The 21,062-nt window shown below is 37.5% G+C and overlaps 1 protein-coding gene across 7 annotated transcripts in view; it reads left to right on the top strand.

Annotated features, from left to right (window-relative positions):
- Positions 1-21,062, top strand: part of AAK1 (AP2 associated kinase 1) — a 158,708-nt gene that overhangs the window by 115,499 nt on the left and 22,147 nt on the right. For 2 of the 7 annotated variants that reach the window (XM_012731498.1, XM_012731499.1), the window contains exons 13-17: positions 2,783-3,037; positions 6,731-6,963; positions 7,966-8,141; positions 9,526-9,630; positions 15,397-15,492. In XM_012731498.1, coding sequence (XP_012586952.1) covers positions 2,783-3,037; positions 6,731-6,963; positions 7,966-8,141; positions 9,526-9,630; positions 15,397-15,492 — 865 coding nt within the window. The remainder of the gene's footprint in view (positions 1-2,782; positions 3,038-6,730; positions 6,964-7,965; positions 8,142-9,525; positions 9,631-15,396; positions 15,493-21,062) is intronic. The other 5 variants (XM_012731501.1, XM_012731504.1, XM_012731500.1 and 2 more) reach the window with 4 other exon arrangements.

Genomic DNA, 21,062 nt, shown 5'->3' with positions numbered 1-21,062 from the left:
TGCCCCGGAGGTGACCACATGGCGTGGCAGACCTCTCCTGACCCGCCTGCTGCTCCCCTCAGCAGTGTACTTTGTCGATCTGCCTGTTCTGCTCCCCACTCCATCCCTGGTGAAGCCTCTCGCTGCCCCTGCGGCTCTGGCCTGTACCCCAGCTTTGTATGCATAAATTTAAAAAAAAAATTAAAAAAAAATGACCATCCTACCAAAAGCAATTTATAGAGTCAATTCTATTCCAGTAAAAAAATTCAAATATATTCTTTGAAGAAATAGAACAGTCCCTCCCTAATGGTGCAGTGGGTTAAAGCACAGCACTGCAAGTTAGCCTCAGCTGCTTCAGGGCGAGTTCAATCCCTAGCTCTGGGGGTGATCCACATGGCTTGGCAGACCTCTCCTGACCTGCCCACTGTTCTCAGTATACTTCATCAGTCTGCCTATTTTGCTCCCCACTCTGTCTCTGGTGAATCCTCTCACCACTCCTGCACCTTTGGCTGCACCTCAGTTCTGTATACATAAAGAAATCTTAAAAATAAATAAATAAAACAAATACTGATGAAATTTCTACAGAGCCACAAAAAAACCCCAAGTAGCCAAAGCTCTCTTGACTAAAAAGAAGGGGAATGGAGGTATCAACTCCCAGACTTTAAATTATACTACAAAGCCATAATAATCAAAAGTGCATGGTACTGGAACAAAAACTGACACACAGACCAATGCAATCAATTAGAAAACCCAGAAATAAACCCATAGATTTATGGACAGCTAATCTTTGACAAAGGAGCAAGGAATATGCAATAAAACAAGAAAAGTTTGTTCAATAAATAGTACTGGGAAAACTGAGCAGCTATATATAGAAGAATGAAACCCAAAGCCAAGATAGTGAAGGAAAAAATAAGCAGCTGGAACTACATCAAAGTAGAGATCTTCTGGATAGCAAAAGAGACACTACCCAAAACAAAGAGACACCCACTGATTGGAAGGAAAATTTTGCACACAATACTAATAGTAAGGGACTAATCGCAAAGATCTACAAAGAGCTGATAAAACAACAAAAACAAAGTAAACAAACCCAGTCAAAATGAGCAGGGGGCAGGGGGGCCCTCCCTGGTGGCTCACGGGTTAAAGCACAGCACTAAGAAGCTAAAGCCACTTCAGCATGAGTTCGATCTCCACCCCAGAGGTGATCCACATGGCACGGCAGACCTCTCCTGACCCACCCACTGCTCCCCTCAGCAGTGTACTTCATCAGTTGGCCTGTCCTGCTCCCTACTCTGTCTTTAGTGAATCCTCTCGCTGCCCCTGCACCTCTGGCCTGTACCCAAGTTCTGTATGCATAAATAAATCTTTTTAAAAAAATAAAAATGAATCTCAATAACAGTCTCTGAATAAAAAAAGAAGTTGAGAAAATTAAAAAAAAAAATGGGCAAAGGAACTAAAAAGATATTTCTCCAAAGAGAAAATACAAATGGCCAATAGGCATATGAAAAAATGTGCAATATCACTTGTAATCAGGGTAATGCAGATCAAAACCACAATGACATACCATCTTGCAGCAATGAGAATATTACAAAACTAGCAACAGCAAATGTTGACAAGGACGTGGGGAAAAAGAAAACCTCTTACATTGCTGGTAGGAATGCAAACTGGCTCAACCACTATGGAAAGCTGTGTGGAGGTTCCTCAAACTACTAAAAATGGAGCTTCCATATGTTCCAGCAATTCTACTTCTAGGTATTTACCCAAAGAGCACAACAAAACATTAATTCAAAAGGATACCTGCACCCCTATGTTTATTGCAGTACTATTTATAAAAGATAAGATATGGAAACAACCCAAATGCCCAATAGATGACTGGATCAAGAAGATGTGGTGTATATATACAATAGAATATTACTCTGCAATCAAAAAAGATAAACTCATGCCTTTCACAGGAACATAGATGGAGCGGGAAGGGATCTTGCTCAATGAAATAAACCAGAGGGAAAAAAAAATCAGATGGTTTTAGAGGGTTGTAGGGGATCTAAATAAGGGATCAGGAAAAATAAAAATAATTATAATAAAGTAAAAACCAAAATCAAAAGGCAGCTGTAAATCAGACACCCTCTGCAGTGAGGGGAGGAGGGAGTAGGATCAAAATAGGGGTGGGAAGAGCACAAGGGACTGTGGTGATAGAATATAGGTGAATTGGTGGTGGGAATTTCATAGGGATTAACGCCCAAGATGATAAAGCATACGTTGTATAAAAATTAAGACAGTTATAAAAAATATATAAAACAATAATAAAACATACATAAATAAAAGAATATAGAGCTATTGGGAAATAATTTCCAGAAAGACTTGAGATGATTTAACCACTGTATGCACATTTAATTCTTCCTTTCAATGTCATAATTGCTTTTTCCTGTGAGTGTAGGAAGCATTTTAATCTTGGCTACTTCTGTGACTCAGAGATCTTTTAGTGGCTACTGTTACACTCTAGTATGTGGCGCCCCAGGTACATCAGATAGATGTTCTCAGACTAGCTACACAGACCTACTTGGAAGCCCAGTTCGCCATGCGGAAGGCAGCATAGTGACAGAACCTGACAATATAAGGTGCTACTATGTTCATTTTAATGCTCTGAGGTTCCCCTAATGAATTTTTAGGCCAAACTAATTATTTCCTGCTGTCTTTTCCTTTGGCCTCAGCTCTGCTTGTAGTTTTTCCTGCGACATTCATCTGTTGTGTAATGTGGTTCTCAGACAGGCTTTTTTTCACTTTCCATTTCTTGCACTTTGTCGCTCAGTTTCAGGCAACCCAGCAACCAGCAATTGCTCAGTTCCCTGTGGCATCCCAAGGAAGCTCTCAACAGCAGCTGATACAGAATTTCTACCAGCAGCAGCAGCAACAACAGCAACAGCAGCTGGCCACAAACGTGCATCAACAGCAGCTGCTGACTCAGCCAACTGCCTTGCAGCAGAAAACTGCTGTGGCAGCAGCACAGCAGCCCCAGGCCCAGCCAGCTACCACCCCACAGCCTCCCCCTGCCCAGGAACCAGCAGTAAGAATCAGCTGGACTCAGCAGAAGCGGAAGGGCTAGGGGATGGTTGGAAAGAGGGGGCAGCAGCTAGTAGGGGAGTCCTTAGAGGGCCTAGCCTTTTCCACATGGCTTGGACTGAAATATCTTATCTTTTCTTGATATAGCTAACAATGAGATAAGGTATTCTATAGAGGACAGGTTTTTAAAGTATCATTTTAGGCTGCTGACGAAGATAAATATTCTAACTTATCACTCTAAAATTAGACTGGCAGAAAAAGCTATTTATTTTCTCTTGTTAGTGTCCTGTTGAGTGATTAAGGAGTAAGGTAGGATTAAAACTAATCCATTTCCCCGCGTCAAGGGTAAGTTTGACCACTGTGACCCTTCCAGCCTGTGAGAAATGCTCCTTTTTACCCTGAGTCCTGTATTTGGTCTTTTCTATTGGGTGACACTACCAGCCACCTGTCATGCAGACTCTTCTAGGGCCTGCTTGCCTACGACCATTTCTTAATCCCTCTGGGCATGAGAACATGTAAATACTGCTTGCACCTTCTTGTCAAGTGAAAAATTGGGTGTGTCTACTTCTAGGTACTTCTAGTATGTATACTAGTATATATACTTCTAGTATAGCATCAGAACTCCTAGATCCTCTTGGGTTGACCTCGACTTTTTCAGCATCCTTATGAACATTGTACTTTGGTCTGATATGCTCCCTTAATTCTCTACTCATATTTTTCTGAATGTAGAAAATTTTATAGTGATAGAAAAAGGCATTTTAGGTACCCAGCTCATAGCGTATCATGACCACTTTCTTATTCCAAGGAAGTCCAGAACAAAGGAAAAGTAAACCATCTTTCTGAGGATTATTTTCTAATAGTTTTCTCGCCCATCTTAAAACAGAAAACCTCCACCCCTTTAAAAGGAAGCAATACTGTAAATAGATTGTCTTCTTTAAGTCTAAACTAAGTGTGTTCAGTGTTTTTACACCTCTATTTCGAAACAACTATTCTTCCTGCAGGCATTTGATAGACACAACTACTTTGTATTTTTAACAACAGGTAAAATTTTTCTTGGTTATGGAAAAAGAATTGAAAAAATACGGTATGAGATACTGTTGAGATCTTAATTATCTAGTACAGTTTTCTCAGGTTATAGAATGGAAACTGAGGCTCAGACTAGAATGTTATTACTTAACACACACAGACTGACAGCAACAGAGCTGGGGCAAGAACCTAAGGATCCTCACCTGGATTCCACAGTAGTAACAGCAAATGTTCTTCCAGGGTCATGGACTCATCAAGTGCCACTGGCTGACTTCTCAGAGGTTCCCCTCTGCTGTCCCTGAACAAAAGTACCCACTTCCTTAGGAATGAATTATAAGCTGTCTCTTTATTTCTTAGATGAAAAAATTCTTTGAGCGCTTTGCTCAGGGGTGGTTGGTGTGGAACTGAGAAGGAACAGAACATACTTCAGCCAGGAGGCAGAGCACTTTCAGCTCCGACCCACCCTTCCTCCTTGATCCTTGGCAAGACTTAACTAGAGAAGCAAGTCAGTGGATGTAAACAATACCCTGCCATATCTTAAAACATTAATCTGCAAAGATAAGATGGCCGTGTGCCACTGATACTTTTATTGCCATCTTAAAAATAGCCAAGAGAATGAGAACCTGAATTTTTCACCATCCCAACTATCCAGTCATTAGAAACCATGGGCATAAAGCCTGTCAAACAGTATGAAAATGCTCATATGGTGATGTTAATACATATGGGAAAGTATGTGCTTAGAAAAAGACAAATAAAAGATACAAAAGAGAGGGCCCTCCCTGGTGGTGCAGTGGGTTAAAGCACAGCACAAAGAAGCTTAAGCCACTTCCGCATGAATTCGATCCCTGCCTGCCCTGGAGGAGTTCCACATGGCACGTCAGACCTCTCCTGACCCGCCCGCTGCTCCTCTCAGCAGTGTACTTCATCGATCTACCTGTTCTGCTCCCCACTGTCTCTGGTAAATCCTCTCACCACCCCTCAGCCTCTGGCCTGTACCCCAGTTTTGTATGTACAAATAAATAAATCTTTAAAAAAAATACAAAAGAGATAAAAACTGTTCTAGAGAGGTGGAGTGGAGATATGGGTGCTTTTTCCTTTCTTGTCAGTGTTCTTATATTCCTTGATATGAATTGGACTCTCTTCTATATTATATATTTTCTCTTACAGCAAGGTACATACCTGTCTTGCTTCCCTGTGGTCTCTCTTCCTCTTCCTCCTCCTTCCTAATGCTATCTTGAACTAAAAGGCGTGTTGTGCATAAAAGAAGTCCTGAGCTATAATGACTGTCTCCTATAGTCACTGTTGTAGGTATAATCTTGAAAAGTTGTGGGGCAGGAACTCTAGTCTTCTTCATAGAGTGCTCTTCTTTTTCCTCAGAGATACAGTCAGCTGCTTTACCTTCTAACCCAACTGTGATAGATCATAAAACCTTCTATTCTGTTATTCCCTAGTGGCGAATAGTTATATATGCACATAGACACATAACCTATCTCAGTAAAATTCAAAGTCAGTCTGTATAAGTACAGAAGTTCCCAAGCCTGTCAGCATCCTGACCCAAGTAGCTGAACCTCTGGTTTCATTTCTCTCTCTCACTCAGGGCCTCCCTTTGAAACACAAAATGTGAGAACTGAGGTGCAGCACGGAGGGACAGCTCTAATCGGAATTGAGGGCCTGGTGGAAAGGGATAGGTAAATACCCAAGACATTAAATAGCCAAAAACATTTTATCTCTGGATTAAGGGTTAGGTGGCCTTAATATTAGTTTTGTTCATTTTCTTGATAACAGCACTTTGTAGATCATGGCTTATGCTTAAAGGTTAACCATGTGGCCACAAGGATGTTCCCACCTTTTTGTTTTCCTATGACAGTTTGTCCTGCCTTCAGAAAAACACCCACATCTCAAGAAAACTTGTGTTATTAAATCAGTCATGTTCAGGGCTTTTAAATGTTTTTCTTCCTTATTATATTCTTTGCCTGGATCTTCAGCATCATTTCCAAACTGAAGACTGGAACAATTTAATCTTCCTGTCCCAATGCTGTGGCATTTTCTCAGATGTCGAATCTTAAACAAAGCCAGCACTGTAACTTATTAATCAGAGTGGAATTCTGTCTAACTTACTCCTAATTAGTAACTTAAGCTATGTCATAGACTCAGGGATCTCTTAGCAGAAATCTTTCAGTTCAAATATGTTTTACCTGGAGGTGTGTCTTCATTAGCTGCTGACTGTGGAAGGGGAATTGTAAAGCCTGCCCTTTGTAGGCATTCTGAAATGCATTTACTTCTGTGATCCCAGAAGTAAAAAGTTAAGATACATTCTATATCTTTAGAATTGGATGTAGGTTCTGTGGTCAAATTCTGGGTTGAATCGCATATGGTGACTCTTTATATTGTTTCTGAAAAAAACATACATATGCAAAGCATCACACAGAAAAAAATTGAAATTTACATACAAGTACCTACCAGATGAATACTATGTCGGTATCAGTCCCAAAACTGTAGCTCAGAAGTTTACAAAATCTGCTTTATTTTCTTCTGGATATTATTGATAAACTCAGCCATTTAATCACAAGTTAATGTTCATGTGGCATTTTTTTGTTACACTGTTCATTTGATTTTCCTTTCTCCCTGCTTTTCTCTTTTTTATGAAATACTTTTTAATCTCTCTTCCTAGCAGATTCAAGCCCCAGGAAGACAACAGCCAAAGGTTCAGACAACTCCGCCCCCTGCTGTCCAGGGGCAGAAAATTGGCTCTCTCACTCCTCCATCATCCCCCAAGACCCAACGTGCTGGGCACAGGCGAATTCTCAGTGATGTAACCCACAGTGCAGTCTTTGGGGTTCCTGCCAGCAAATCAACCCAGCTGCTCCAGGCAGCTGCAGCTGAAGCCAGTCTCAATAAATCCAAGTATGTGATGCTTCCCATTTATCCTTCATACTTTTGTGGGTGAGGGCTACCAGAGGCCATTACTGTGTGATGCTTTGCATATGTATGTAGCCGTGTGTAGAATTATGTGTGGTGTTATACACGTGTTTAATAATGAACTGAAATTGCCTATAGTGTATGGATCGAACTATTCTAAAGAAACAGTTTCCTACTTAGCTCACTGTTCCCCTTCTCTCATCCATTGCATACTTTTATAGAGTGTTTTCTAAATTCTTGATCTAACCAATTCTCTACATACTGAAGGCCTTGCATTGGCTCCCCATTGCCTGTCTAAACTCATTGGTTAACAGATCAAGACCTATTTCATCACACTGGCAGACTTGTGAATGTCCATCTTTACTTTCATACTATGTCATCTCCCCATACTGCTGTTGTCCTTTTTGTCTGTTTAGGAAATGTTTATTTATTTATCACCATGTATGTAAGAAGCTACTTTTCCTTTTGTATTTCCACTGGTATCATATAAAATTTATCCGACCCTTTTTTTTTTTTAGCATGTATCACATGGCATTATCACTATCTGTGTATCTAGTGACCTAGCCTGTGAGTTCCTCCAAGACAAGGATGGTGTTGTAACCTCTGAAAATCCAGTGACTTACTCTGTGCCTGACATAGAGTGCCATGAACAATCTTTATATCATTAGCTAAATACAAAAGGTATTAAGAAAGATGTTTGAAGAAAATTAAGTAATGATACCTAGAAGCACAAGACAGTGGTAACTGCTTTAATTGTGATGATGACCTCTGATGATGACCTTTCATTCTATGAATACTAGATCCTGAGACATGTGTGATAGTGAGAGGAGGCTTTCAGGCCCATCCCCTCCTCAGTCAGTCATTGCGGTTGTTACTTTTAGAAACACTATCGAACATAATGGTTTGATTCAGAAAATAATTTGATCTTGAAACAAAGAGAAAGTAGGTTGATCCTTTTCAACTTTTATTTGTCTTTTTATTTCTCGGGGATGGGAACCAACCTAGGTCTGCAACCACCACGCCATCAGGCTCCCCTCGGACCTCCCAGCAAAATGTTTATAACCCATCAGAAGGTTCTACGTGGAATCCATTTGATGATGACAATTTCTCCAAACTGACAGCTGAAGAATTGCTAAATAAGGATTTTGCCAAACTAGGTGAAGGTGAGTTACTGGTGTCTTTTTGTGATACTTTGAACTCTAGAGAGATATGCATGTAAAAATATAAGCTTGGTTCAGTCTTTCCATCAGAGGCTTAAATTGGAAATATGTTAAAATTGATACACTATTTACCATGTCAGTAAAGTTTTTTGTCCTCCAGAAATTCTGGTCTGTTGTGGCATTAGACAGAGGTACAGCATAGGTCAGAAGGATAGTGTCAACAATGGTCACTCCTTGGAGGAGTGTGACAGTTCCCTTGTTCTAAGTGAATTTATTATCCCAGAAAGTTGAAGGGACTTGCCTATGATTTTACCCTCACATGGACAGATCAGCGTATGTACTAATGTTGACTTACTACAGAGAATCGATTTGCCATTCCTGCCTATAAAAACTCAGAGTCTAATTTCAAAAACAGGACACACGCACTTTGGAAAACAAAAAACACACACCTGGGAAAATTGTCCAATATAATACATTCTGTAAAGACTATGGCACTGTAAATAAACTCACAGGATAATGGAATTATTAGATCCAAATGAATACTAGAAACTTTGACCATACATGTTAGCTTTATTATTTTATGAATATTATTTAAAACTATATTGCTTTCTTACCTTTTGAAACAAAAAAGAGGGCATATGATTTAACTTAATTTAGCAACAGATTGTCAAAATTGTTTCATTGTTACATACACCAGATAGTGCTCTGGAGTTTAAAAGTTCTAGAATATAAATAGAAAACTGTAATATTTTTGCACTTGATTATAAAAATCTTGTGTCTGGTTTTAATAGACATTTAATAATGATGTTTTTCTCTCTCCTCTCCTTGTTTGTCATTGTGCCTGTTCCTCCAGCATTTCACTATTGCCATACTGACCACTTCCACTTCTCATGTGTTCTGTTTATCTCTTTTCATCCTGGGAAGCACATCCCCAAACTCATTAGAATTATATAAAAATAAATACACGAGTAAGGGCTGGAGGCATTCTGTCCTATGCAGTGTGCTCAAGCTTTAGGGCTTTGGCTCTATCTCTTTGGTTGCTTTTCATTTACTTGTTTAATTTTTTTGCTAAAGTATGTGGACCATAAAAATTTCTATAAATCATTTTTCAGTGTACAGGTCAATAGTGTTAATTACACCCACATTATTGTGTAACCAACTGCCAGGACTCTTTTTCATCTTGCTCTTGCAACATTAATTTTTTTTTTGTCTTTTGAGTCTTAAAACTTCCTTACTTTTTCTCAGCTGTTCTCTTGCAAGGACTTAAATAGCTAAGGTGTTGCCATGATGCAGTAAAAGAAGTCTAGGGTGCCTTTCACCGCCAACATTTGTGGGTCAACCTTGAGATTCTCTGCTGCAGTGAACTGAATGGTGTGTTCCCCTCTAGGCAAACATCCTGAGAAGCTGGGGGGTTCAGCTGAGAGTTTGATCCCAGGCTTTCAACAAACCCAAAATGATGCTTTTGCCACTTCCTCGTTTTCTACTGGAACCGGTTAGTATGAGCAATACCTGAAACACAAAGCTCACTGTTCCTACCTCTGCACTATTTCTACACCACAAATAACTCTTTCATGGCAGGGAAGTACAAATCCTGATGGTAACTTATGTTTTCTTTATTCAAAAGATTTAAAGACCAAAAAAAAAGGAACAGAGGAAAAACCTAAAATCACTTTGAATTCAAATGACAGAATGACCTGACAGAATGACCTGGTAATATATAGGATGTGTTCCTGGTATTTTGTGGACATGTGTTAAGCAACTATTTCCTCTTGAGGAACACCACTCTGTTAACCACTTGCAATTGTATTGATTGGAGGAATTATGAGAATTAGGTGTTCTGTCTTACATTTGAGATGCTACTGAACTGCATGCGTGTGTTATACCCACATAGGAAAAGGGAGTTATCTTTCTAAATGAGCCTTTTAAAAAATTATAGAAACAGGCCCTCCCTGGTGGCACAGTGGGTTAAAGCACAACACTGAGAAGCTAAAGCCACTTCCGCATGAGTTTGATTCCCGCCTGCCCTGGAGGTGACCACATGGCGTGGCAGACCTCTCCTGACCCGCCCGCTTCTCCCCTCAGCAGTGTTCTTCGATCTGCCTGTTCTGCTCCCCACTCTGTCTCTGGTGAAGCCTCTCGCCACCGTGAGCCTCTGGCCTGTACCCCAGTTCTGTATGCACGAATAAATCTTTAAAAAAAATTATAGAAACAATAATAAAAAACTTTTCCCCTTTATTAATAAAAATTATATACTTACTATATAAAACGTAGTAATTTATAGAAAAGCATAGCCCAGGGATACCACTTTGATGTCTATTAATGTCATTTAACCTTTTTTAGGATTGTCAGTGTATTTGAGAGTCTAATGAAAGTTATAGATCCCCTCTCACCAAAAATACATAACCACAATTAAATATATAACTTTCAGCCTCTGCTTAAGATTTCAATGTGCATCTATATAATTATATTATAAAACTTAACTTTTTCACTGGTGCATTTTCCCCACATCATTAAAGAAGTTCCTAAAATATGATTTTTAAGTATTTGTATTGAATTCATTTATATGAATAGATCTTAATTTTGTTAGCCGAGTGCTTTTTTTAAAAAGAGGCTTTCTGTGACACTTTATTTTACAGATATCCCATGGGAATTAGTAGTAGTAAATATGAACCCAAATGTGATTTAATGGGAGAATAGTAACATCTAATATTTAATGTTCCCTTTGATGAATATTTAAATTCAATTAATTTTTCAGCATATGAAATCTTGAAACAAATTTCTGTTTATATCCTTTTAATTTCTATATGATACTTCTAAAAGATTTGCTGAATCATAAGATATGTGTATATGAGTACTTTTGGTAGATATTTCCAAATTGCCCTTTAAAAAAGCTATCCAGATTTTATTTTTCTCACTTCCCACTTCCCATTTCTCTACCCATCCAAACTCAGAGACTATAAACAGATGTTTACTTGCCATTTTTATTTCTTTTGGAATCTGTATTGTTCGTATTCTTTTCCTTTAAAAAAAATGTTCTTTGTTCATATTGTTTTTATTAATTTGTAAGACATTTGGCTATTTTATGTAAGTATTTTCCCCAGTTTTTCACTTAACTCTCTCCACAACACTTTGACGTTGGCCCATCTCCTCCATATCAGCTAGAGTGGTGATTTCAGGTACAGACCAGTCCTTTTTCCTGGGTCATACAGCTGCTAAGTACAGAGCATGGACACTGATCCTTTGGCTCTAGAGCTTCCTTTCTCAGGTTTTCTGCTACTTACTCAGTTAATTTTTGCCACTAATATACCAGACAAAATTAGTAAAATTTTCCTAGAAAATAAAATGCAGGTTTAGAACAATGCTTAAATCTTTTATAGTACTTTCTTCGAATACATCAATTTTAATTGCATGTATTTCTGGTTTTTTTTCCTTGCTGACCCTAACTAGAAATTTGCTTTTTTATAATCTTTCAAAGACAACTCTTAGTTTTTTAAAATCTGCTATTTTTCTCTCTTCTAATTCTTTAACTTTTGCCTTTATGTTTTTGATTATAGTTTCCTGGTTTTCTTTGTTGATAACAAGAGGAACCAAAAATTTAAAAACTCTTTTAAAAATATATAATGAAGATATTTAAAGTTTTTCTCTCTGTAACCATGAGAAGAGAGGGAAGGGAGGCTAATTATAATCTCCAGGGAGACTTTTCACAGATACTCCAATATTCTTTTTTCTCTTTTCCCTCCAATTGCCCCACCACACCCTAACCTACCTTTGAGGCTTATACTGTTTTATCAAGAATGCTCTCTAATGGGTGTATGTTTCCCTTGTAAGAAAATGCTGGAGTTGTAATCATATCTCATAAGTCTTTATATAATGTTCTCATTATGAATATTTTGGTCTAGACATTGAAGGTATCTTAGATGGATACATATGGTTATATGGAAGGTTCTTTTTATATTAGATGGATTATATTTTTAAAAATTTATTGATGTTTTGCTCAAGTTTCAAATTTTTCAACACCTTTTCTTAATGGTTGAAGTTTTCATATGCTGCATAATTCATCAGATGTACCAGATATGCAAAGTACTGACCACTGTCCTTGACATTAGGCCATCACAGTGATGACCAACTGTGGTCCTGGATAGGGAGTCATGCAATAAGCTCTACGAGAGTCTTCATTCTTGCAGAATTCCAGCAGTGAGTGAGCATACTATATTTGGCTTGTTGTACTGATTGGTTGAACAAATCAGATGGGTTTCTTTTTGCAAAAGGATAGCAACTTGGATTCATTTTAAATTCATCCCCACTTTTAATGCATGGTTCTTATTTATCACACATGGTTATATTTTGTTTGTATCAGCTGTTTTTTAGTTTGGAGGTTTTTTTTTTTTCTTCTTTCCCTTTATGTTTACTTTGAAGATTGTAAAAGGCAGTGTATTCTTTAAGGGTTTAAAGGCCCAGTCATAAAAAAGCACATATTTGCATAAATTTATGACTACAATAATAGTGAACTTTTATTGCTAATACTCCCACTGAATCAGTGTTTTTTGTACATTATCTCAGCCAGTGAGATTGTGAGGTAAAGTGAGAGGTTAACCACAAGAGGTTAAGTCACAGTGAGAATGTTAGAATAGAGATTTGTATCTGGGCAGCCTGTCTTAGAAGATGTAGTCAGAACCACATCTTAGGAGTCTTGTAAATCAATGCTTTAGACTTTTACAAACACTGCAAAGTGTCTTCATATTTTCCTCATTTTACCCAGCATTGTTTTATGAACATTTGGTATTTTCCTTTCTTCTTGCTTATGATGTGAACTTTTTTTGTGTGACATCTTCATTCTACACAAATGGAAGAGGATTACATCTCAATCCTAGAAATTAATGTGTGTTCATTTGTATACAGTGCAGGATGGCACAATTTTTTATAAATTTTCTCGTTGAGCTCAGACTCATTGTAAACCTTCATACAGTAAGCAGCAATGTTCGTAGTGGTTTGAGGAGGATGTGACAGTATTGTTTTAAACATTTTTATTCTAAAAGCTGCAAAAATATTGATGAACTATGTCTCTACATTGGAGGAATGGTTAGATATTAAAAATTTGACATTGGCCCTCCCTGGTGGCACAACAGGTTAAAGCACAACATTATGAAGTGATCACAGTCACTGCAGCACAAATTCAATCCCCGGCCAGGGAGGTGACCCACATGGTGTGGCAGACCTCTCCAGACCCACCCACTGCTCCCCTCAGCAGTGTATTTCATTACATCTTTGCCTGTTCTGCTCCCCACTCTGTTTCTGGTGAATCCTCTCTCACCACCCTCACCTCTGGCCTATGCCCCAGCTCTGTATGTATAGATAAATGAATCTTTAAAAAAAATTTTTCACATCCTTCTTGGATATTTAAAATACTTTCCTCCTGGTAACTTATAAACATAAATATGGGAAAATGATTAAAAGCCCAAAGATGTCACAAAACAACTCATGATCCCATTGTAAGGGAAAAGCATCTCTGACATTTTGCAGTATTTATATCATAATTTTATTTCTGCCTGCACACATTTTCAAAAATGAATTATATATTTAGTTTTATAATTTGTTCTTTAAATATATTTCATTTAAAAATATTCCAGAGGCTTACGAGCAGTGATTTTACCCTTATCTTCGTCTGTCTACCTTTAAAGAAGCTTAGTTAAAATCACTTTAATAACATTCTCCAAATGACAAAATTATAGAGATTGAGAACAGATTAGTAGTTTCCTAGACATAGGGACAGGAGTAAGGAGTGGGTGGGACTGTGAAGGAGTACATGCGGGAGGTTTTGTTTGTTCTGTTTTGCTGGAGCATTTGTGTATTATTGTTGTGGTGTACTTATGCTGATCTACTAAAAGCATAAAATTGCAGGGAACTATGCATCTGCACAGAAATGAGTGCACATGAAAACTGATGCAAACAGAATTCAGTCTTGTTAACCTTACTAAACCACTGTATTTGTATGGCTATATTGGGAGAGCTGGTTAAAGCGGTCATGGTATTCTTCGCATTAGCAGCTTCCTATGAAGCTGAGTAAATAATTCCTTAATTATTTCAAAGTAAAATTTTAAAAAGATTATTTATGCGTACAGAACTGGGCTACAGGCCAGAGGTGCAGGGGTGAGAGGATTCACCAGAGACAGAGTGGGGAGCAGAACAGGCAAAGATGTAATGAAATACACTGCTGAGAGGAGCAGCAGGTGGGTCAGAAGAGGTCTCCCACACCACCTAGGTCACCTCCCTGGCTGGGGATGGAACTTGTGCTGCAGTGGCTGCAGTAGCTTCATTGTGCTGTGCTTTAACCCATTGTGCCACCAGGGAGGCCCTAAAGTAAAATTTTTTTAACCTGCTTTATAGTAGGCAAATTGAGAATTTATTACTCTCAACTTTAAAATGCAATTTAAAGAATAGTAAATTAGATACCAAGAGACTTGTGTTTTGATCCTGTCTCTACTGATGACTTTTGGCTGGTCTCTTCTAATCTTTATTTTCTTTTCCAGAAAATAATTGTATTAGAAAATCCTAAGATCCCTTCAAACTGATAGAATGTATAGATTTCTGTGAACCAATACTTAGTTTGTAAAGAATGAATACTATTAGTATATTAGATAAAGTCTAGAGGTTAGGGGCTTATATAACCTTGCAAGTTTATTTCTGTCTTTTCCTATGTGTCTCCCTGTTACTCTATTAGACGTTTGATGAGACCATGGGACTTAGTCCCTTAAGGACCTTAACAGGGTGATGGGTACTAGGAGGTACTTATGTATGTGTATATATATATATATATCTCGACTAAAATTTTAAAAAGACAATACTTACATGTCAAAACATATGAATAGTAATTCCTACAGGATTTCTGAAAGAGGATTTATTACATATTCTGAAAAATACATAATAAAAAGGAAATGTGAGTCAGGAGACCAGTGTACCTACTGGGTTCACTGCAGTATCCAAGGAAGAAGTTGAATATCAGTTGTACTATGTCCTAGGTTTATCAGTAATTGCATCTGAAAGGATGTTGCAAGGATTTGCTGTTACATTGGATCATATCCAATTATCCCTCTTCTTCCTGCCTCTAAGTTTAGACTTACTCTGTAATTTGAGTTGTTGAGTTAATAGATGATAAATTCATCTAGATTTACTTGATGTTTTCTGCTTCTCTCTCTCTCTCTCTTTTTTTTTTTTTTTTTTTTGTCTCTTTGATCTTTCCTTCTCCTCCAACCAACTTCAGCTGAAAAAAGAAAGGGTGGGCAGACTGTGGATTCTAGCCTCCCACTTCTAAGTGTTTCTGATCCTTTCATTCCTCTTCAAGTACCTGATGCACCAGGTAGGTAAATAGAACTGATCTGAGGTTAAGTAGCTTGGTTCTTATATTCCAGGACCTCTTAAGAGTTCTGTTTTAAAAGGATCTGAATTCCAAGGACTAATAATAGCTGGTGTTGGTGTTTTCACGGTGTTTTAATAAGATGGGCAGCATTCTTTCAGCATCTTAGAGAAGATAATAAAATCAGTTTACATTATACTGAATGGTATTCCACATTATGTCAGTGTTCAGTTTTTAATCCTTGACTGTGTTAATGTAATATGAAGGCCTGTGTATTGGAAACATTAGTCCAATATGATTATAACAATGGGGGGGAGGCATGTGATAGAAGAGCACAAAATGCTCAAGTGGTTATAATGATTAGATTAAGGGTGACTTCCTTTCTAGTTCCTATTTTCCTATAATATGCTTTTATTTTATAAGATAAAATACATAATAAAAAGGAAATGTGAGTCAGGAGGCCTGGGTTACCTTGCTGGGTTACCTTGCTGGCTCTACTACCTGAAAACCTTTCTAGCTTCACTGTCCTTAGTGAAGTAAGTTAGACTACAAAAGTTCGAATATACCTTTAGATCTGTCATATCCTGATTTTTAAGTCAGCAATCTTAACAAAGTAAAAAATGCTCAATGTGGTTTGATTGAACCAGCTTTTGAAACTGTATTTGGATGCTTTCCACTTAGAGGTCATGAATGCCAAAGATTTTTTCTTCCTGTTCTCCTTTCTATCCTTCTGGGGGTGAGGAAGAGAGCAAATGTGAGGAAAAGAAGCCACTATTTCTCCTCTCTATGAGTGTCTTAAAAAGAAACTGCCTCTAACTTCTTAGACGCATCTGGTGGTCATCTTGCTGTCAAGATGGAGTAGACTTGGAAAGGATTATCAGAATTGTCTTCCCCTTTTCCTCATTCTTAACATGCTTTTTCTTGCTCTTGAACTAAGATGATCTGCTTGACTTTTCTTCTCTCCAAGAATGTTAAAGGAATTCGATTGATTATCTCAAGATTGGAAGTGATTGTGATGTGCATACATTATTCTATATACTGAGACAGACTGCAACAGGGGTACCAACAGTTATTTTTGTAGACAATTTGTTGACCTTTTTAAGGGATTGAGTCATGTTTTGATTTGGTAATATTGTGTAAATTTATAGCTTGCTGGACCAAATGTAGTTCAAAAATACCTAAAATCACAGAGAAATAATTTGGAATAGAGTAGTTAAAGAAAAGGAAAGAGAATCAAGTAGTTTATTTCTCTACTTCATCCTTAAGGTATACCTCACAGAACAGGACAGTTTTGAGCAGAAAACGGGAAAAGTAGAGACTGAAAAAGCAGACTTTGAACCACTGGCTGTTTTCTTCCTGTTGTGGCAGTCATAACAACAGATAAGGAATACTCTCTGACACCTGTTCAGATTCTTGCCTTGCTCTTTCCTAGATAGTCCATGGGCTACAGAAGTTGGAAGGGTTACCCCTTGCCACAGGCCAGAAGGTGAGGACACACAACCAAGTTGCTGTCCTTTGCAGCTGTCACATCAGCCTTCTGGATCAGGGATGAGAAACCAGACATACTTACCAGATAGCTCCAGATAGCCTCTATGGTTGAGTTATAAGGGGATTGAACCCATATGGCACAGGATCCTCCAAATTTCTCTCATTCTGGCACATTCTTGTGAAAGTGTTACTGACATAACACTTTAATAATGTATACAAGTTGGTAGTAAATATACCATTTAAGTCATGACCCCATCTGTATTTTAATGGAAAATATATTAAAGTTGAATGTTCTAATAAAGAATTCAGGAGTGTCTTAATTTGCTTTCTGATCTGTCAGACCTGACTTACATGTTGAAAACAAGTCAGACATGTTACTCCCTTGTACTTTAGTTAAATCCCATATCACTGAGTGAAATGCGTTATTTCTTACCATGATCTCTAAGGCTCTAACTGATCTGGTCCTTGGCTTCCTCCTTAATCTGAACTCCTAACATTCTTCCCTTTAATCTCTCCTCCAGCAGCATTAAATCAGTTTATACCTCAAGGCATTTGCACTTGCTAGTGTTCTGCCTGGAAAGCTTTTTCCCCAAGTCTTCCTTTTTGTCATTCACCATTTGAACCTCAAATGCCATCTCAGAGAAGTCCACAAACCCTTACCTAGTTCTCTAAGAAAATAATCTTTTTATGAACCAAGCACTTTAATTTATATACATCCACACAGATTAATTCTGATAAGTATTCCTGTATAATCCTAGTACTCCTTTAAAGTAGTTGTTAGTCTTTATTATAGGTAAGAAAACTGATGCTTAAAAAGGTTAAATAACTTAAACTTAAATTCATGCTCTTTGGCTCTACCATGTTGCTTATTTATTTAGGAGAATTTTACTGACCCCAGCTAAAATCCCCAAAATGTACAATATCACTATGAAAGATCAAATACATAATACTCCTCCCAGATCCAAGTATTCTCCCTGCCCACTCCTCCTCCCCCCCCCCCCCCAAAAATCTAGAGTCTCAAGCCAGTTCTAAACATAATGAAGAAGACTAGGAATAGATACAAAACTGGACCATTTTCTTCTGGCCAGATGTGTCGGTGCACTCAGGTACTGGGTTCTACCATATAGGAGATGGAAAATTCTTGCAGAATGTTTCAGAAGATTAAATCACTGAAAATGCAATTTAGGAATTATGTTATGGTTTTATCTATCACTTTGTGTGATTGAGAATAAGAGTGTCTGTATACATTTCAGTTTTTACAGGACCCAGAAATGTGGTTTTGCTTTTGCAAATGGCATCCAGAGAAGACATTTTATGTGATTCAGTAGAATTTTAAGCCTTTGTATAATAACTATTAGCAGTTGAGCTTGATTGAGGTTCTGAATTAACTACCTTTTTTCTCTGTTTTGCTTTTCCCTACCTCCTCATCAGGCTATATGACCTCAGAGTGTTTTTATAAAACTGCAAGAGGAATAAAATTTATAGATAGAATTTGTAAAATGAAGACTATCAAGGCTAGAGCTTGATGTACATAGAATTTCTCAAGGCTATATATGACCTACAGACTCTCAGCCTCCCATAGCCTTTTCTTTTTTTTGTCTCCTATGACATCCTGTTATTGAGTTCTTCATTCACAGTGACTAAAATTGCCATTAACTATAAGATAGTCTTCACATTTTAAGGCAATCAAAGCCTTAATTAAACCAGAGTACTGGAGCTTTACTGTGTTGAAGATCTGGGACCTAGCCCAGGTGATTCTGAAGCTTATTTACTGTAACTCTTGGGCAATTTGCTTCACCTTCCTAGAGCTGGTTTCTTCATCTATAATTGGATAAAATCATTTTCTAGTACCAACATGTCTTTGATATCTTGACCATTGCCCATGGGACTGTATCAGTGTGAGGCTCTTCTTCCATTGTTGGAGACTATAGACCCTTTGGAAGCATGTAGAAATAACTTTGATATCAAGTCCAGGATATGCCATGTCCCTTCTATATAACTTTAGGCAAGTCACATGCCCCATAGTATCAGTATTCCTACATGCAGTGTTGCTGAATAATGTTTATGAATAATAAAGAAAAGTGTTTTACATTAAACTCTACAAATGTAAGTGATGGCCATTGTATAATGGCACATAGGGGACAAAGACTCAGTAACTGAGAGCTCTCACTTTGAGAGGACTGGGAGTAAAAGAAACTGTTTCTGTACATGCTATCCTCCTGCTGTGTGTGGGTCTATCACCTCACTCTAGTTTTTTGCCTGCTCTTACTGTTTTCTGCTGCACCTACCATATTTCCAATGTTAGAGTATTACCAAGCAGCAGTGACCATGCACTTTATATATGTGAACTGCCTTTTTCTTTTTCTCTGAGGTTTGGTCTGATGATCAGCCTTCCTAAATTTGGTAACTTACTCCATGCCCACTCAGTTCCATCTTACCACCACAACTCTTATTCAACACCATGCACATACACCCTTTAAAAAAACAAAACAAAAAAAAACCTTGTTCATGTGCTTTTTGCTAAATGCTAACAATTAGATTTTTGTTGAAGTACCTTACTCTTTCCAGCTGATGCCCTATTCTCCCCACTTCCCTGGTGAAGCCAAAAGACAGAGAAGAAAGGACTGAAAAGATTTAATAAGGCATCTTCCCGGCCTTTAGCCATGTGATGAGGGTTGTAAGACAAGTGAGCACCTAGTGCTCCAGAAGGTTCTTAATGTGGCAGGGAGTAAGGAGTAAACTTAGAGGAGCTGATTGATACTTGAGTAACCAATACAAAAAGACAGGGGAAGTTTCTCCATTTTTACAGTTGAGGAGGTAATGTCAGAAGTGTAAGGAACAACCAGACACTGGAAAGGCTAAAGTTCAAATTCTGGAAGAATGCTGGTCTATGAGTTTTGTGGTCAGAAATACTGTATGAAAGATAAACAAGTAATTTGGATCTTTAGTTCTTTTGCTTTTTAAGATTTCAAATATATTTGTACTAAAAGTAGAAAAAGCATATAACTACATACTTTAATTGAAAGATAACTTTTTTGGAGGATAAAACAAAAACAACTAATTAGAAGAATGAAAAAATTGAACTTTGGGAAAAACTATTAGCAAACTGAAAATTTGTTAGCAAACTGGAAATTATAAGAGATGTTTCTAATATAATAAAATGTGAGATACAGAGCAAGATTAATGCTGATATGATTACACTTGTATACCTGGTCAGTACCCTGGTTGTTCCCCCTGATGTTGAGATACTTCTTTCATCCTTCCATTCTCCAATATGAATCAGGTGTAAATAAGAAATGTAACATATCACCACTTAATTCAAAGATATCTCAGTATGACAGTATATATTAAAAAGATGGTAAGTGGTTTTCATCAATAAAAATATCTTTTTCTGTAGTGTTAGTTGTATCAAAGCAAATTATCTTGCCAAGACACTGAAAATCCATTTTTGCTTTCATCATTTTAGTTATATGTAAATTAAATAGAGATGACCAAATATTAGATTCCTATCCCTCAAAAAATATTATTAGTCCTTGTTTATCTTGATTCCTGATGGCCTATAAGAATATAGGTTAATTAACATGTTATAGACAAATACTTGAAATCTTTGTTGTTTCTTTTTTGCAAAATTTTAATTTTAGCTTCATCTTAATGATGTTTTATTTCTATAATAGAATAAACATTATTGCTAGGCCTTGAACTGGGCAAATTATAGAATTTATGTAACCACAGTCTCCTTGAGAATAAAAGGGGATATGAGCTCTTAATTTTCCTTTTCCTATGAGAGCCTGTGACTCAAATTATATGCTATCATGGATAGGTTAAAGGCTAATTCATAGTTGTTGACAGGTCAAGGCTAAAGGAATTATTTGGGAAGGATTTTAATGTATCCATGTTGTCATACATTTAAGTTATTGGGCGTGACAAATATGGTAGCTTCTAATGTCCTTTTATTTGTTTTTGAAGCCAAAAGACATAAAAAAAAAAATCCATCTGCAGGCTTAAGTGAATTGTGTGAGATTTGATCATAAACCAGTGAGTACCAGTATGTCATAGACTTAGTTGGTAGACAACAAATGATTGTT

This window comes from Condylura cristata, unplaced genomic scaffold, assembly GCF_000260355.1.
Source record: "Condylura cristata isolate star-nosed mole 26May11 unplaced genomic scaffold, ConCri1.0 scaffold00031, whole genome shotgun sequence".
Classification (NCBI taxonomy): domain Eukaryota; kingdom Metazoa; phylum Chordata; class Mammalia; order Eulipotyphla; family Talpidae; genus Condylura; species Condylura cristata.
This window is presented reverse-complemented; position numbering and strand designations above follow the sequence as displayed.